The 18554-nt window shown below is 44.4% G+C and overlaps 2 protein-coding genes across 6 annotated transcripts in view; both read left to right on the plus strand.

Annotated features, from left to right (window-relative positions):
* LOC149340473 (semaphorin-5A-like) overlaps positions 1 to 18554 on the plus strand; it is a 150742-nt gene that overhangs the window by 114688 nt on the left and 17500 nt on the right. For all 5 annotated transcript variants that reach the window (XM_089549251.1, XM_089549247.1, XM_089549248.1 and 2 more), the window contains exons 5-12: positions 7835 to 7943; positions 8332 to 8430; positions 10322 to 10535; positions 11428 to 11516; positions 12749 to 12948; positions 13596 to 13731; positions 14035 to 14147; positions 16117 to 16318. In XM_089549251.1, the coding sequence (XP_089405377.1) occupies positions 7835 to 7943; positions 8332 to 8430; positions 10322 to 10535; positions 11428 to 11516; positions 12749 to 12948; positions 13596 to 13731; positions 14035 to 14147; positions 16117 to 16318 (1162 nt within the window). The remainder of the gene's footprint in view (positions 1 to 7834; positions 7944 to 8331; positions 8431 to 10321; positions 10536 to 11427; positions 11517 to 12748; positions 12949 to 13595; positions 13732 to 14034; positions 14148 to 16116; positions 16319 to 18554) is intronic.
* Positions 24 to 5952, plus strand: LOC149340474 (tudor and KH domain-containing protein-like). The gene has a single exon (XM_089549252.1). The coding sequence runs from the start codon at positions 4225 to 4227 to the stop codon at positions 5329 to 5331; it is 1107 nt and encodes a 368-aa protein (XP_089405378.1). The 5' UTR covers positions 24 to 4224; the 3' UTR covers positions 5332 to 5952.

Genomic DNA, 18554 nt, shown 5'->3' on the forward strand with positions numbered 1-18554 from the left:
CGAGCAACGGCTTGAACTAGAATAGACCGACGGTTTCATCTCTTAGTCTCTACACATTTTTATTTAGAAGCCGTGAAAGATACGTAGGCGCGGTCTGTGCAGGTGGACTTTACGGCAAGGCGGACATAGACTGCGATTATAAGTAATTGATTAATGTTAACTAATAGTTTTTTTTATTTTCTGGTTTTACAGCGCAATATTATACTGCGAAATTGAAGGCCGCCAACATCTAAACGAATTCAGTTTTTAAAATTTCTTAATCGGCGTTGTGTGGTTCGAGGTATCGAACGTGAAAAATTGGCTTTTTAAATCTCTCTAGTTTTCTTTCCCGCGCTGCACGTTGGTAAGATGGCGCCGCTGCGCACGGTGTTGTTGCGGGTAGCCACCCTACGGGAATCACGTCAACACTTACTCTACTGAACAGGTGAATTGCGTCAGTATTTGCTGCATTAAACATTCGATCGACGCCATTTTATCAACGTGGAAAAGACAACTTGAAAAACTTTCAAATGCGCTTCTTGTTTTTTAACGCTCGATATCTCGAACTACGATGCCGGTTCAGAAATTGTAAAACGTGGGCATGACGGCCCTCACTTCAGCAGTATAATCATTATTTTTTTTTTATTTTCCGACAGGAAACGCGGGGAAGAACTGCCGCCGCCAGCCCGATCGGGGCGGCTTGCGCGTTTCACTTACGGAACCAAACTTAGCAGATGTCTTCAAGCTGCAGCGCGTTACAAACAGTGCCTGCACAATGAACCCCCCCCCCCCCCCCCCTACACACACACACATTTTCTCTACGCACACAATTCGGTCTGCGCAGCATGTAGCACTGAGCGGATGTACGAGTGAGACGTAGGTTCGATCCCGGCCGCGGCGGTTGAATTTTGATGAAGGCAAAATTCTAGAGGCCCGTGTGCTGTGCGATGTCAGTGCACGCTGAAACGGTTTTTTGAGAATTCTAGGTTATTCAAGAATTCGAATCTATCAAGCTTCTAGATAAAGCATGCAAAGTATTTTTGCACTAGCATTCAAAATGGTGACATAATCGTCGATTAAAACCGCGACGATGTTTTGGCTTCTCCTCACTACGTTGGAGGAGTGCGAGGAAACTCGGCAGGGACATCATTATGGCTGAAATTTCAGATGTCCGCTGCTTACGCCTGCACGCTCCTGTGCGTCGCCAGATGGCGCCAAACAATGCATTGTGAGCTTCACCTTCGATGGCGTCGGTTTTCTTCTATGGAATAACCGTTTCTTCGCTGGAAACGTAGTGCCGTCATACGTGACGTCATTATCGGGGCCTCTGCCCGTCGCTGTGCACTTCAGAGAAGCCTGAACGCCGACGACAACTTTATTCGGCGATTACGCCACCATTTAAAATGCTAGAGCAAAACGATTTCGCAGGCTTTACCTGCACATTTCCCCATAAGCTTGAAAACCCCATAAACCAACCAAACCCGAAGTACGAGTGAACACCACGGCCCTTGGTCCAGCGAATGCGTCTGAGTGCCACGGCCGCACCTGCTTCGAAAGATAAAAGCAAAGCCGAAAGACCGCTCTATCATGCAAGCCGACTGGGAAGCCTTTTGAACATTATGCCACCGCATGCCACCGTGACAGCAATGTGAACATAACCTTAAATGAAGCAAGCATTGTGGACGCGTAATTGACTGGCACTTCGAAGTTTTGCTGCTTGGCATGCTGCTTACGGTTTGGCCGCATACGCAGCTCCTCCAGTTGCTCGAGTCATGCAGGCGGGCAGCATCGTTTTTTTTTTTGTTGTTGTTGTTCCTCCTTAAGCGGCGCAGACAGAAATTGCGTATTGGCTAGCCAAGGTAAAGTGAGCTAGAGGAGGCTCACTTTAGCCAAGATAGCAGTCATTTGCGCAATTTACGCATAGCCAAACTTTCCGTGCCAGTCCGTGCTAATCCGGAATCCGTGAGTTAGCCAGTGGAAAGCACAACGCATGCGCAATGCCGTTGCGCGCAGGGTTGCCAGATTGGGCTATTAATAGCCAAATTGGGCCTCATTTTGTCCGAGTTGGCGTCAAAACTTTGCCTTTGGCTATGTGGCTATTTTTTGGCTACATTGTTTCCTGTGCATATGTACAGAAAAAAAAAAAGTAAAAACCATTGTAATCTGGTCTCTAACGCATGTCTTTAGTGATTTTGTTAGTGCCTTTCTCGGCTTTGTGCCAGTGACCGATGCATCTGCGGAGGGGCTATTTTCCCAGTTGAAGGCGCTATTAGGGAAATATTGTGCGAACCTCGGGACGGACGAGGCGACTGTCATGTGTGGGCAGCCCAACAGCCGTAGCACCAAAATGAAGGCAGAAGATGCGTGCTTGTGAAGTGTGTGTGCCTTTCCCAACAGGTAGCCACGTACGAAGGCGATTGAAGCGCTACTCACCGATCTTGACTACCTCGTAAATAGTTTACTAGAACTGTTGTACGCGCAACTTTGAATTGGTTCGCCCATTCCCCCCAAAAACAGCGACGGTGCGCGGAAACACCATAATCTCGGTCGATGTCCCGAATAATTAGGTGATAGCAGCAGTGCTAAAAGTGCTGGCTATCTTGTGAAAGACCATCTTCTGTGTGACAAAATGGCTCAGCGTTGCACCTGCCTTGCGATCAATCGTAAATCAATGGTCTACCCTGCAAGTCCCTTTGAAACAGTGAAACGTAGCGAACGTTGCTACGCAGCAAGAGTTTTAAGCGAAATATACACTGATGGGCAAAATTTATTTTTTTTTCTTGAATTTCTAATAACAAGCCTCATTGCGAGGACCCGGGCCTTGTCAGGCTAAACGAGGAATTGAGTTCTTTTGTAAAACGCTACCTACAATATTTGTAATGCCAGGCTGCTCAGAACTTGACAACGCGGAATGGGAGCACGACATAAGATACGTGTCAAGGCATGCGGTACGGGATTTCTTTTTCTCGGCAACCTCGAGAAGTCTTCCCTTGGCGACTCTGAAAAATATCATCATGGAAAGGTCCGCAACTTTATTATAGTGCAAAAGTGTGCTGAAGCAGCTTCCTGCGAACCTGAATCTTCCCAGCGACCTGTAGCTACTCGAACTAAAAAAAAGTAATTAAGTACGCATTCAGTTTTATCCGTCGCTCATTCAGTATTTTTAGCGACCAGTTAAATTTCTGCACTAGAATCTGAGTGTCGCCTGGTCGAAATGAAAGCTGACGATCTCACAGAGGGCACACGCTCGATAAATGAATTATGGGTAAGCGTGAGGAATACAAAACAATGTTGCTGGCAAAACGACGTCCCCGCTGATGCCTGAGCTCGCGCTCTCTTTGTTATCAATACCTGTATTAGACGCCGCCCCTCGAATGAGTGTATAGCCTGGTCGCGCTTATTAAACCAACTTGCGAAATAGAATGTCTAACTAGACGTTGGAGACGCTCCTCCACGTGATGTTAGGCCTCGCCAGGAACGGGGGCTGCTGCAAGGATTTTAAACCGGACCAATAATGTCTGCCCGGTTTCAGCTTCAACATATATGTTTCATATGGATCAAGCAGTTCCGCTTTATAAACAACTCATGATGCTGAGAGACCTCTTAAGCTCACTTTCTGTTATCTATTATGCTAGATTTTGTACAAACCGTCATCCATTTTACTAAACTTTGTCTTGCAATTCATTGTACTTTTTCATTTTTATGTTGCGTTCTGGGAAATTGTGGTGCGCTTGAACTACACTGTGTGGCTGAATGCATACCATTCCTCGGAGACTTTAATGTGGGGTGCTATTTGTGCTTTTTCTATTTGTGACTTTTTTAGCTCTAAGAAAATATAACACGACATTTTTGATGAAGACCGCATTTGCCTTATCATGAATTAGCTTGCATGCCTGCGTTGCTGCCCCCCTTAAACTGGTGCAGTATCTGCTTTCCGTAGTACATAAACTCAATGATTGTGAGCACGGGGCGGAAAAACCATGACATGACCGCCATCTCAGAGCTTCTGTGTGAAAAAAGAAATAATATATAAATATTTTCGCATAAACTTGAATTAATATACGTAAGGAGTTACCAAAGAAAAAGTAAAGATTTCTGGCTATTTTTGGGCTACTTAAAAATTTCTCCTTTGGTTACACTTGGGCTACTGCGGAGGCTAATTTGGCTACCTGTGGTCAGAGCGATCTGGCAACCCTGGTTGCGCGAAAAACGACGGCAGCGGTCGAGCGTGCTGCGTCCGTGAGCATGTCGGTGAGCGTCCGTGCGCCGGTGTTTGTTGCGGAGTGGCAGATGTCTCTTGCGACCCGGGCGACACAGCGGATACACATCAGCAAGCGGTCCTCGCCAAACCCGCCGGCAGTGGTAATGGAAAATTATGAGTCAGGATCATGGTGCCGGTACCAAAAAGTTGTGCCCACATTAGAGAACAACGAGTACGCAGACCTCCGCCGTCGTCTGGAATCAATGGTCGAAAGTGCTGGCCGCATAACTACCGATGCGGTTCTCGATACGCTAAGAAACGAGCCGCAGTGGCATCTGATCACAGTGACTGACATCTTGAACGCCTGCTTAAAAGAGCGCGGCCTGTTAAATTTCCGTGTCTGCAGCAACAAAATTGAACTTTTTCGTGGCGAGCTGCCGTCGTTGTTACGACAGTTAGGCTGCCGGCGGGTCCACCAAACGTCACCTTGGGTCGACCCGAGCTCCGTGCAGCCGCTGCCGAGTGCAGAAGACGGGGAGTTCTTTCCTGTTACTGTAACCTGTATCTGGAACCCTGACGCGATCGCTGTGAACCTGATTGGCGAGTGCTCCTCAAAATTGGCTACCCTGCTCCAAGACATGACAGCGTTCTACTCAACTGCAGCCGCGCACAGAGCGGGAGGGCTGCAAATGCCTGCAGGACGTTTGGCTGCCGACTGTCCGTGCGCTTACCCGTCCATCGACAGCAAGCTGCCGCATCCCGAGCCACAGTGGCGCCGTGGGCTGATTACCGACGTCCGACAGGACGGCACTGTCATCGTCGCGGACGTCGACACTGGATTGAGGACTGTAATCCTTGGCACCGAGCTGCGTCAGCTCGACAGCCAATTTTTTCGGCTGCCGCGACAGGCGATACGTGTGAGGCTTGCAAATATCCGACCATCAAGTGGGCAGGCTTGGAGTTTTGAAGCCACCAACCGTGTGGCACAGCTTGTCCACGACGAGTTGGGACAACCACAGATTATCATGTGCGCGCTTGTGGTGGACCAGAAATCAGGTGTTCCTAGTGTTGCCTTGTGCAACACGTGCAGTTCGGATGATGTGTATGTCAACGAAGCGTTGGTCACCGAAGGCTTGGCACTTCCCTGTTAAACTTCTGAGAAAGTGGTTCAGTGACTTGCTGGTTCTGGTTCGCTGGTACTTTTTTGCGAAGTTGTCTGCTGAAAAGTGTTGCAGTTCACTGACAGGATTTCTTTTATCCCTTCTAGTGTTCCGTCTGTTCTGTAACAAGCACGCATTTCACAATACTTGTCATTGATAGTTCGTTGCCATTGTCTTGTCTTGTTGAGGACTTTCCAGAGGATGTTAGGAGAGTGTTAGTTTGTAGCGGTGAGGCAACTGCTCTGTGTATGAAATTACTGTGGATTCAAAGTTTTGCTTTTGTTTATGGTACCCTCTCTTTATGGGTGCGAGTGTCCTCCATTGCACGCAGTGCTCTTGCTTTCGTCACTATTTTTCTACAATATTTTGTGTGAGATAAAGACAAGCTAAAATAAAAATATATACAGTCATAACTTGTAGCGCATGCTTTGTGGGTGTGACATTGTGCTGATTTTCCTTGTGTGTTGCATACATAAGCATGCATGACCAACTTTGTCACCTCTCTGATGCTGCATAAGGTTGCCAGAAATGCACTGAACAGCAAAATGGAGTTGTTTATTAAATTAAAAAATGTAATGGTACTACAGTAAAAATAAAGCCATGGATGGAGCCTTCCAAAGTATTCCTTAGCTGTTGGGGAAAATGTTATATTTCTTGTACTGATTCTGTATCACACTGGTGCTTGACACTTTTGTCTAACTTTTGTTTCATGTGGATTTTAATAATGGTGTGAGTTGTGCTGCTTGTGCAAGACTGGTAATCTGCGTGCACTCTAAAAATAATTGACATGCTCGTACATGGCAGAAAAGCTTTTATATGTTGACATATAAAGTCAACTCTTGATAATCTGAATTCGAAGGGGTCTGAAATTTTGTTCCGATTATGTGAAGTTCATGGGCCAGGGGTCATTTTTTACAGTATTTGCTTGATCAGTGTGACCCTACTGCTTATGATATAAAAAGTTTTCACTCATTAGAAAAATAAATTATATATTTTCAATGGTAGATATTATTAATATGAAATTTTGTAAGTAGAAGTGGAGTGAGGAAAAAAACGTGAGTGCATGAAACAATACTTTTGCTCGACTTGCCTGCTTGCGTGAAGTGTTTTGGAAAAACTACTGCACGAAAAAGAGGGCTGCTTCTGCAGCATTTAGATGAAACGTTGATCTTAGTAAATGCCAAGTGGTTTTTGGCTCTAGTGGATAATCCAGTGGACTATAAAATAGACCAAAAATGACAAAAATAACATATTAAAGGCTTAGTAACTTCCGGTCTAATTGACAAAATGCAAGCGTATTTAGCATATTTGTGGATCATGCATATTTCTTCAAGTGTGCGAAATATCTTCAAGCTGCACTTAGCAGTTCTTTAGTTTTCATTGTGCACTGGACACTGAGAGAGAGAATAAATTTTACTGAACTCGCAGGCTCAGGTTGAGAAGACCTTCAATTTGTCACACTGCTATGCTGCCCACACCCACTTTCCGAAGTAAAACCTTCCAGACATTTAGTTCATGAAGCAAGAATTGAATGCACGTCTTACTAAAGTAGGATACAGCTTAAAGCAGTACAGACACCTAACTTTTGGGTGCGTATTTTCTTTCCAATGAGGTGTAAGGCATTATTATTCACGGATTACCATGTGGTATCCATCTAGGACCGCTAAATAAGTTATAATCGAATTTCTTTCTCATGCTGTTTTAGCTTCAACAGCTGAACAATGGATGTGGTGTCAAATATAGGTTATAGGTCACGTGAGGCATGATCTCATGCATAATCACGTCATGATCTCATGCATGATCATATGAAGCATGAGGTTATAGGTCACGTGAGCATGAATTGGTGCTTCTGCATACGTTGTCATTCCAGCCCTTGAGGAAGGCTGGCTTCAGCATTGTAGTGAATTAAAATGTTCATTAAAGTGATTATATTGCAGTTTTCCCATGCCTCAAGTGACCTATAACCTCTCTTTGACGTCACAGCCACAGCTCGGCTGTTGAAACCGAAACAGCATCACAGAAAAATTCGATTATAAATTATTTAGTGGTCATAGATGAATACCACATGGTGATTCATGCATAGTAGTGTCTTGCACATCATTATAGAGAAGAAAACATGCCCCCAAAATTAGATATCTATACTCCTTTAAAAAAAAAAACAGCAGTTGCAAACACTGGGCCACTGGCCAATCACAATAGTTCATGAAATCAACTTCTTTAATGTTTCACTGTATTAAACAAACCAGGTATCAAAATTCTAGAGCTTGTAATTTATTTTCTTGTGATTAGCTTCTTGTTTAAGTAACAAGACAAGTTTTAACAACGGACTACTTTTTTGTCATGGAGGAATTCTGTGCAGCGGTCCTGAATGTGGGCGGAGCTTCGCTGCAGACTTAAGTTGTATCCAACTATAGTTAACATATTTGCACCGTGCATTTCACATGATCCTGCACTGAGAGGATGTTGATTTTCCACCACTTACTGCCACACGCAGAGACCACCTGTTCCGACTGGCATTAGAAGACCTAAAGAAGCTCGAGGCAGTCGCTGTGCCAGCGTCGAATGCAGCAGTGAGGAGCTGTCGCCAAAAAGGCCAAACTGAGGTACTAAGCCCCATACTGAAACAGTGTGTGTTGATTCTCCTGCCCTTATTCTTTTTTGTGCACCTTATCTGATAATAATGCTTTTTACGTATTGAAAGCCAACTGTTTGTGAAAATTTAACATCTTGCGTCCTCGAACACTTGCTGTGCTGGCTGCTTGCAGTATGCCTCGTGTCATTCCATTTAAATGAGGACCGAGATTAAGGTAGATAACCGCAATACATAGCTGATATCCTGTGGAGCTTTAAACTGGCACTGAGATTCGTGTGCAGAATGCATATGCACAGCTCTCTAAACTGCTGTGGAACTACCCGATGTGTTTGGGACACCTGGTTGATTGCCTATACAAAGTATGCGTCATTCACCAAGGTATGTTTTTGTGCATGCAGGAGGACTGCCGAAATTACATAAAGGTGCTGCTTTTGCACAAAGAGCGACTCTTCAGCTGTGGCACCAACGCCTTTGCTCCAGAATGCACTTGGAGAGATGTAAGTTTTCATGCACCTCTACCTGAATGCAGTGGTTTCTTGTGCAAGAGAAGTGGAAAATGATGAATTGGTGATTTTATGCTTCACTGCTAAATAAATATGGCTGTAATAAGTGAGAATCACTTCTCAACTGGATGCGCCTTGTAATATTTGATTGTTTTTATTGCAATTTATGCTAGCCTCAAACTTGCCTTAAGAAAGGCTGGAAGGAAGAGATCTGAGTAAGGATTACAAGCTGGGCTAGTTGGTAAAATTCAAGCATAAAGGAAGAGATGGCATTTCAAGAATGATTACTTCCTTGGCTAGATCTTGACGATAGCCCGTTGATGTCTGCCAAGCAGTTTTTCTGTTGAAAATTTAGCTGCTAGGTACTTCTAGATATTCAACGCGGATGTATGGGCAGTTTTTGCTTTAAAATATGACCTATACTTTTTACCTCGGTGATGCTCTTGTTTGGCAATGCCCTGCAATGTTTTGGAAGCTTTGAGGCACATTGAGGCTGTTGCAAGTGCACAGCTAAAAAAACATCAGCAAGACTCAGGTACATCCATACAACATATTTTCTGCTTGACAAGCTCGAAAAGGCACTTCTGTTTCACGCTGTTGGCACTGTTTGTTTGTTGTTATATTACCTTTGTAAAAGCCCCTGAAAACAGGAGCCTTCAAAGGACAGCTCCGGGGATTTTTTTCGAGGTTATCATATTCTAATGAAACTTATGCTTTAGGTTTTCTATCCTTTGTCAGCAATGCGATATTTCATTCGGGTGCAAATTGATCTTAAAGTTTGCGGTTTCCGTGGCCACAAACACGTCACAAACATTGCCCACAAGTTAATACCTTCTCCCCACTGCTTCACTAACAAGTTTTGAGACCTGTATTAGATTGTCTCAGGCATCTTATGAACGAATTCAACGTTTTCAGTCACTGCTTCAGTTGTCCAACGTGCACATGTGACGTCATCACTGCGTCACACGAAGCATCGTCCCTGGCCACAGACTGAGTTTCGGTTTGCCGTTTTCACTGCTTTAAAATGGTTCTATTCGGTATTTTCAAAAATGGTTTGTTCTGGCCTAGAAAGAGGAGACTGTAAGGAATATGGTGTGACTATCAACTCAAAGTGTTTAAAAAAGAGACCTCCCCCCCCAGAGTTACCCTTTACAGGGACACCAGGAACAAATTGATGTTGGCCTAGCCATAATGGTTGATTGCCGCATTCTAGCCACAAAGAGACTACTTTAATAGAAAACAGTTCTTTTATGAGCTGAAAAGTAAAAAAATAAATGGCATTGCGAGCACAGGTCGTTCTCACAAGCAAACTGTGCTGACATCAAGTAGTTTTTTTTCTGTGGATCTCCGAGACTAGACCGCACTGTCGTCTACTTCCAACCAGCAATCATGGAGTTCACAATTCTTTCAATGCTGTCAGCGTCACAAATTTCCATTGAGGGGCAGGGGCAAAAAATTTTCACCTCCAAATTTGGAGGTGAAAATTAATGGAATGGTTGGAGCAAACGCCAACAGAGCCAAAAAATTATTAACAGTCAGAATTTTACTAGGAACAAATATTGCTCGGAGTTGTCCGCAGTGTTTCTTTAGGTCAGGAAAACAAACTGAACCTTTCGCTTTTTTGCGATCATATAGATTGTCCTAGGGAGCAGGCACTATGAATCTACATACAGATGTTACAGGAAAACAGGTCTCATTGATATATAGTAGCTTTCCCAATTTGCTGATGCCAGCTCCACCTTCCAAGTCATTGCACGGTTCTAGTGGGACATGGTATAGGTGCAGCCCTTTGTATTTATTTAACTGCATTCTGCTTAGCTGTTTTTAGTGGTAACTGCTGCAAGTGTAGACTCGTTGAAAGTGTCGTTGCTTCCTTATAACACAGATCAGCTCACTAGTCACTGTAAGGGAGAAAGTGGATGGCGTTGGCAAGGCACCGTACAGCCCACACTCCAACAGCACCATGCTGATGACTGTGCAAGGCGACTACTACGTTGCTTCGTCACTTGACTTCTCGGCAAGAGACTACGCCCTGTACCGCATCATGGGCCGGGAACGCTCTTTGCGAACACCCATCTATGACCACAAGTGGCTGAGCGGTGAGTCTCAAAGGCCTTTCCTGCAACCTTGATGCGGAATGGTTTGGTTTTGTGGGGTTTAACGTCCCAAAGCGACTAAGGCTATGAGAGACGCCGTAGTGAAGGGCTCCGGAAATTTCGACCACCTGGGGTTCTTTAACGTGCACTGACATCGCACAGTACACGGGCCTCTAGAATTTCTCCTCCAAAGAAATTCTAGCCGCCGCGGCAGGGATCGAACCCGCGTCTTCCAGGTCAGCAGCCGAGCACCATAGCCACTGAGCCACCGCGGCGGCTTGATGCGGAATGTTTGACTATGTAGAACACCTGTTCCTGTGCCACAGCTGAATTACTCCGCACCCATCCCTCGTGTAGTGCCCCATAAAGTGGTTTTTGAGGTATGAATAAATTGATAGAGCTTCTAAGGTGCTGTAAGTTATTCGTTACTTTAATGACTTCATGAATTTGAACGTATTTACTTTGTCCTTCACTGTATCGAGGTTTTACTTTCACTTGTCACGCTGAATTTTCTTTTATTTTGCCTCAGCCATCTGTGTACAGGCAGTTTGCACGTCAGTGAGCCTGAGTCCCTGTGTTTGTGCTCTTTATATTGTACACTTTGCTGTAGCTCATAAGCAATATAAATATGTATATTTAAAGCATTTTCCTGGTGCAAAGCTTGAAAAACAGAACTACAAACACTTAGTTTGATGACCTCGAAAGATTCACCGCTCAATAACAGTGCAAAAATCGGTAGCGTCAAGGAATATACTATTGAGGCAAATTTGCAAACTTGTCAGTTTTGGGTGGTCTTTGCCTAAAAAAAAAAAATGGGCAGTAAGCATGATGACTTGCAGTGTGCATACTGCTGTGGTTGCAGTGCTGAAATTAAATGTGCTTCTTCATCTTTCAGAGCCAAACTTTGTTGGTTCCTTCGAGATTGGCGAGTTTGTCTACATTTTCTACAGGGAGTCTGCTGTTGAATTCATGAATTGTGGCAAGGTGAGTACTACCATCATTTCACAGAATGGTCCTCAAATATGACATCACAGATGCTATTAGCTGATAAGATGTTCCTTCACATGTTCTCTCAGCGGAGAAACATCCATAACTATCCTAAAGCTGATCGTTGTTCTTTATTGGCTGGCTAGTGTACTGATCAGTAATAAACTAAATAATTTAGAACCATGTCAGTTATGACCTTCTGTTTGATACAAACAAGCAATGCCTTTCAAAAGCAAAGTTCGAACCATATATTTTTAGGGATTTTTTTATTGAAAAAAATGGGTTCAGCATGGTTTTCTTATATAAACCTTTTTAGCTTAGTTCTCCCCCACCCCCTCCCACTTGTAAATTAACCCTTTCCTCGATGGCAGTTGGAGCTTAACAATGGAAGTGCACGTCACATTGAGTTGTAACATGAACCATGTGGGAAGTTGAGCCTGAACTTAAGACATTTCTGGACATCTCAGTCGGGCTCTTTACTATATTGCGAAAGCAGCCTAAACAGTTATTTTTCTCCTTGGGATGCCATTAATGCATTTCATTTGACAATGAATATCGTCCAAGAAAATTAATCTAGAAGGGATGAATTTGATTTCTCCATCCAATGTGTTAAAAACAGTCATGTCGGCTGTAGCTCTTATTTTATTTTTTTTCAGAAGCACGGTGCTTTCCAATATACAGTCCCCCACAGCAGTGATGCACTTTCAATAGTGATACCCGCATCCCATTGTAAAAGATGAGGAAGGCTGTTTTACAGCTTTACGACACTGACCTCATCTCAGGGCACCTGTAAAGTCAAGAAGTTAGTGTAAAGCTGCAGATCTAAAATCTGAAGGGTACACACTTCACATTGCATCACTGGTGTGGTCGGAAGCCACATTCATTCTTTTATTATGATGGCATGCAGAAACTAGGGCACTGGTGACAAAAGTGCAGCAATGCTGGCGTGGTTGTACTGAAAAGCGATGCACCTCAGAGAAAGGAGACGTTCCAAACTTTCATTTGGATGCTAATACAGTATGACGGTCCCCTTACACAATGCCCTGTCAGCCTGTGAGGTATCACGAAAATAAATAAATAAATAAACTGGAATGTGCATCTGTCAATTCTGTCAGTTCACAAAAAGAAGTTACAGCCCAGAAGGCAAAATTCACAAAACAACATCCATAATGCATTTTATTTTTGCACAGCCAATGCAAACACAAACTTCCGTGTCGCCAAAAACGCAGGCTGTGTACTCACGGGTGGCTCGGGTGTGCAAGAATGACCAAGGTGGCCAGGTGATCCTCAGGGAGAACTGGACCACATTCCTCAAGGCTCGGCTGAACTGTTCCTTGCCGGGCCTCTTCCCATTTTACTACAACGAGATTCAGAGCGTCCACTACATCGAGAAAGAGCAGCTTTTCTATGCAACATTCACCACTGGAGAGTAAGTTTATTTATTGTTCTGCCACTGTCAACATACGTGCTGCAAAAGACAATGTACTTAGTGGAGCAGCTTTCACTTTAATTAACCAAATTTTAACTAACGTGAGTACGGAGTCTTGTTTGCGCAATAATTGCTCTTTATTATGAGATTAAAGATAATCGTGACACTAACCATGCATGTTATTCATTGCTATCATTTTTTTTAATTTCCTTTTTTTTCTTTGCACGATAGATAAGGTATGTTGCTAACACTGCAAGCTCCTTCACACTCGAAGATCTATTCTCTCTCATCTGTAATTATCATTATCATCAGTGATGCACCATCATCGAAACAAGTCAAGTGTTTTTAGGAAAAGAAGTAAAGCTATAGGTATCACAGGACACTTGTGTCCTCCTATGTGTCTCAGTGCACTAGATAATTATGTAACTGCTCTTACAGTTTATTTATACGCATTATTACTCAATTGGCATGCACCATTATGTGCACAAGAGGGTATAGAAAATGCTTTGTCCAGATATGACAGCTCAGGTAGTGTTAGAAGACAGCAGGAAAGAGTGTGTGCTGCATATATCCCCAAGAAAGAATGCCTATAGCCTATGCATCAACTCACACAACATTGTGCACTTTTTCTTTTGTTTGCGTTCCAGGAACAGCATCTATGGTTCGGCAATATGCGTCTTTAATATGTCAGCCATCAAGCACGCATTCGAAGGCCCTTTGAAGTACCAGTCTACCCAGAAGTCTGCTTGGGAACGGTCAACAACCAACAGCCAGCAGTTTCAGGTACAGTGTTGTGCTACTAGCTACTACTTGTGGCGGTTTCCTCCACAAATCATTCTCAGTTTGCTGTAGTGGCCAGTTGCGGGAGTTAGCACTAAAAAAAAAGGTGTGCAAAGAATATATATATAAAAAAGCTACCTTTCATCACGTTCATTGCAACTTACAGTGCCCACAATGAACATGTCGCACTGATTAGAACAGAAAGTAGGAGATCAGACAGGCTCTGTCGTCATGTTTCGATAATGGATGAAAGTGTCCTTAACGTTTCATTTTCTTGTCAATTTGATTTTTTCTCATGTTTTGCAGTGTGGCATGGTTGAGGACAATGAGCGGGTCATCGCGGCTCAGAACTACCAGCTGACCGATGAGGCTGTGCAGCCAGCAAGTCGGAAGCCTTTGTATACTGGCGAGTTGGAAAGGTAGGCTGCCAAGACACCCTAGTAGCCTTGGATAAGAGAGTGTAGATAAGATATGATTAGGGGCCGGTCTCTTTGGGTTTTATTTTTTCAAAATTCAACAGACTTTTATTGGTTTTTATTTCAGAACACAATTTTTTTTTGCTCATACCATCTTCGAGGAATGAATTACTGATTTTTTTTTTTGAGTGATTTAATACACCAACCCTTTGTGGTCGTGAGTCACTTAGAGAGTCTGTCTCAGCATTTTTGCCAGTATGAACAGTTTAATTACCAGTAATTAACATGCAAATGGCAGTACTCAAAGCCGTGCTTGCAGGCGAAATTGCTGTAGTCATTAAAAGAGCAACTCAGGTTAAATGAGACAGCCGGCATACAAAAACTGAAGTCGAAGTTCACTTCTAAGAACTAGGTTGAGATGTTATCGTTGAGTTGTCGCACTGGGCCAAGCACGAGGGCAGGGCATCACGTGGTCTGCCTGTTGATGGCAGTGATGGAACTGCCACTCAGTCATCGTGGTAGCGAGAGCATGATGCTTTTTCATGAAGCCCATGCACGGTTTCGTGTCAGTACCCTAAGTGCAGTTGACTAACCTAACCTAGCTAGCAGGCGGCGAGGAGGTGATGCTTCCTGGTGTTGGGACTTGGTCAGCGACATCAACGCTTCCGGCGTGGTGTCGAGCCCGAGTCAACAGAGATGCGAAGTTGCGGGAAGACGAAGAGCTTTATACATGAAATTACATATTGCGGGTTGTCGACAAGAGAGCTGATACATGGTGGTGCTCTCTATAAGTAGAGTAAAAGTTCCCCAGGTCCCCACACATTGTCCCTATGTGTTCACGTCACGTTACGTAGTCGTGGGTGAGGGTTCGGAGGACCGCCCATGGGTTCGAAGGACCGCCCATGTGTTCGGAGGACCGCCCATGGGGTCGAAGGGCAGCTTGACGCGGGTTTGTTTATGAGCCGCGGCTCGTCGGCGCGGCTCGTCGGAGGTTCAGTCCGAGCTTCTGGGAACAGACCGTGGAGTCGGTCGCGTTCTTTCTGCCACTGGGAAGATGGCCCCGGAGTCACGCCTCGGTCGTGGCGCGAACAAAATGGAGCAGAGCAGCCGGAATGCACGTTGTAAACAATGTTCTTGTGCGACCGTCGCTCACTGCTCAGTCTCTCGTCCCGGTTGGGATCGCGCAGAAGCCATTAAGCCACGAAACGTAGGCAGGAGGGGATCCGCTGCGCGAAAGCTGTTTATTGCAGCCTTGGGCGAAGCACTTTGGGCCATAAGTCAGGTTGAGATCGCTCTCCGGGTGCAACACTGGTCAGCAGAGGCGTGTGAGCTAGTGGAGCAATACTTGAAAGCGCGCAACTACACTACACTGCTCATCCAACCATGCCATCGTCACATCACGCCCTTGATTTCCTACTTAGTTACTGAATTTGACTGAAGGCATTTTATACTCAACACCTGGTTAGCTATCCCTTGCATGCCAAGAATACTGAAATTTTTTGGTTAAAACCGAATTTCGAAAACTGAACTTGACATATTTTTATCTTTTATTTTTTTTGAGTTTACACCAAAAAGTCCAGCCACTAGATATATTATAATTAAGCTTCCTCCTGTGCACCACAATATCCTCCAAAAGCAAGAAAGATGATGCTTAGAGACATTAAGTTTGTCTTGTTAGGAAGAGAGCACTAAACAAAGTTGAAACCGGTTTTTCTAAGCTATTGTGTAACTTGAGGCATGGTAGTGCTTGATGACAACTAAGAAAAGCTAAATATTTTATTACTAGTGTGCCCTAACTTCTTTATGTTGCAAGGCAGCCAAACACACACTTTCTGTTGCAAGTCATTATTTGGTCTTCACAAAGTTAAATTTTTCTTTTGCTTTGGTGTACTTGGATTGTTGAACGCAGCTGCCCTGAATATCTTTGTGTTGTCAGTTGTGCCTTAATATATTATTGAAATTTATTTTCCAGGTTGACTCACATAGCAGTTGACGTGGTTCCCACCAAGTACAGCTTCGATGGCATCCACGTCATCTTTGCAGCCACACTAGAAGGGGCCATCAAGAAGCTGGTGGTGATCCCAGGTCTCCTCGAAACTTGCCTCATTGAAGAAATCCATCCTTTCCCACTGAGGGAAAGGCACATATTTACCATGAAGCTCTTGAAGGACACTGTGAGTTCATTGAATAAGTCTAAACAGATGGATCTTCCCATACTCACTGCACCTGCCCACATTCTGAGGTGGCCATGATGCCACCTTAAAGGTGCACTTAAGAGGAATCTGAACTCGTCTTTTTGCCGCGGGATCTGCACGTTCCGAGCATTCTTAGAAACTTCGATTTATTGCCCTGTGTGGTTGATTTTCCTAATTAAATCGAATTAACGTCCGGCTCCTGCCTTTTTTTTTTAATTCTCCCTCGTACGGTGGGCGGAGTCGACCAACGCGTGGAGTGCCTTTCAGCCAGTCCCGCGGCGGCTTGCCGCTCTGCCATCGGCGGAGTAATACGTAGTAGTCCGTAGAAGCAAATAGTCCACGCGTATTTTTATTTCTGCGGGCTTATTTTGCGGATATATTATCTGCGAATGAAACTATCTATTCACGGAAACCTAAAAAACAAAATAAAGCGAAAGCAAAGCCTCCACGGAGCTGGCTGCAAGGCACTCCACGTGTTGGTCGACTCCACCCACCGTACGAGGGAGAATTAAAAAAAAAAGGCGGGAGCCGGACGTTAATTCGATTTAATTAGGAAAATCAGCCACACAGGGCAATAAATCGAAGTTTCTAAGAATGCTGGGAACGTCTAGATCGAGTTCCCGCGGCAAAAAGACGAGTTCAGATTTCTCTTCAGTGCACCTTTAAGTGACTACCTTTCACTGAATGCTGGAGCTAGGCAGGCTGTGCATTTGCGTGCACTTTCAACCAGCACTTTCTTTAGCAGTCGCTTTAAATTTTGACTTTCTGCTGCTCTCAAGTGTAAACGCTAGACAAGAATGCCATGAAAAGCATTTGAGGACATTCAAATGAATGTAGTCATCACTTTCAGCTGCAGTTACTACGAACCATCTGCTAAAAGACTGCAGCTGTGATCATTCTCCCTGCCACAATAGTGGCAGCTGCTGGTACAGTGGTGAGATGCAGTAATTGTTGCACTTTTGGTTGATATCTCAACTGCAGAATGGGTGAAGAGAGAGTGAAAGGAGGCAGAGATCAAAGGTCACCTTAGAGGAAGGCACTGGCCCACTTTTGAAGCTTTTTTTTTTTTTTCTGACACCTGAAATTCTTTAATGTGCACAGCACATAAGTACTCAGTTTTAGTTTAATCCCATTGCTGCTTAATAATTAAATAAAACAAAAATAAACTGAGCGTCGTTTTAGTAATGCCGTGATGAATACAGTTATAATGCACAAAAAACCTGTTGCCCATAAGATTTCTAACTGGTCTAGGACTGGCATGAAGGGTTGCTGGGATTAGTGTCACTGCTGCTGCAAACTGCAGGGTTATGTTGGCGGCAGCAGTCAACAGGATACATTCTTGCCATGGGAGCATACAGTAAGGCCCGATATATCGAACCCGGATAAAGGCCTTTTATATATACAATATCCTCTTTTTGTTGTTTATGATTAACATGCTTGATTTTAGTGTACAAGCCTCACAGTTCGCACCATCACCTAGAACTACTAAAGCAGAAACTGTCAGCTTAAAGGGACACTGAGGAGAGCACTATTAATATTTTTTTTATAGTAAAATCCGATAGTTCGGCATGTCATGGCTTCGTTGCCACTTGACCGGCAGCGAAAGATGCATTTATTTCTAAGAAATTTGGATTCGAAGTTGAAAAAGTTTTTCCCGCCGCTCTGATTCAAACTTGGGATTCTCCTATGACAACACAGGACTAAGAGACGTGAAACATGACGTGCGCATGACGGAGCGCAGACTCCGTGATTTCTGGCACCCAGCAGTGCAGCCTAGCAGCAGCCGGAAAGAAAGCTACCGCCGGCCGCACGTTGAAGGCATCTATCGGCTATTGCGGCCGTCGCTACAGTCGCTTCGCTTACGTTTGCACTGGCGTTTTGCCAGCGTTACGATGGATCTCGTTCTCGAAGTCGTCAACGAAGTTCTCGTAAATAGACACCTTTAGCATACCATGTACCTTGTTACCGCTAGCGGAATACCGGGAGCCTGCCTACCGCCGGAAAACAGGCGCTGATTTGTCCCGATGCTTCAGGAGCGTGCGTAGCTGCCGGGCACGTGGCGCCATCTGGCGAGGTCAAGGACATTTGCGCATGCATTGGCTGCGCCTCAGTGATTCATGGCTTCTCGGTTCCTGGTGTTGCTAGAACCATTCGTTCTAGCAACACTGTTTTGTCCTATGACCTCATCACGCTTGTACTTGCGAGTTTGGCCTGT

This window comes from Amblyomma mixtum, chromosome 6 (genome assembly GCF_055824585.1).
Source record: "Amblyomma mixtum isolate Tamu chromosome 6, ASM5582458v1, whole genome shotgun sequence".
NCBI lineage: Eukaryota > Metazoa > Arthropoda > Arachnida > Ixodida > Ixodidae > Amblyomma > Amblyomma mixtum.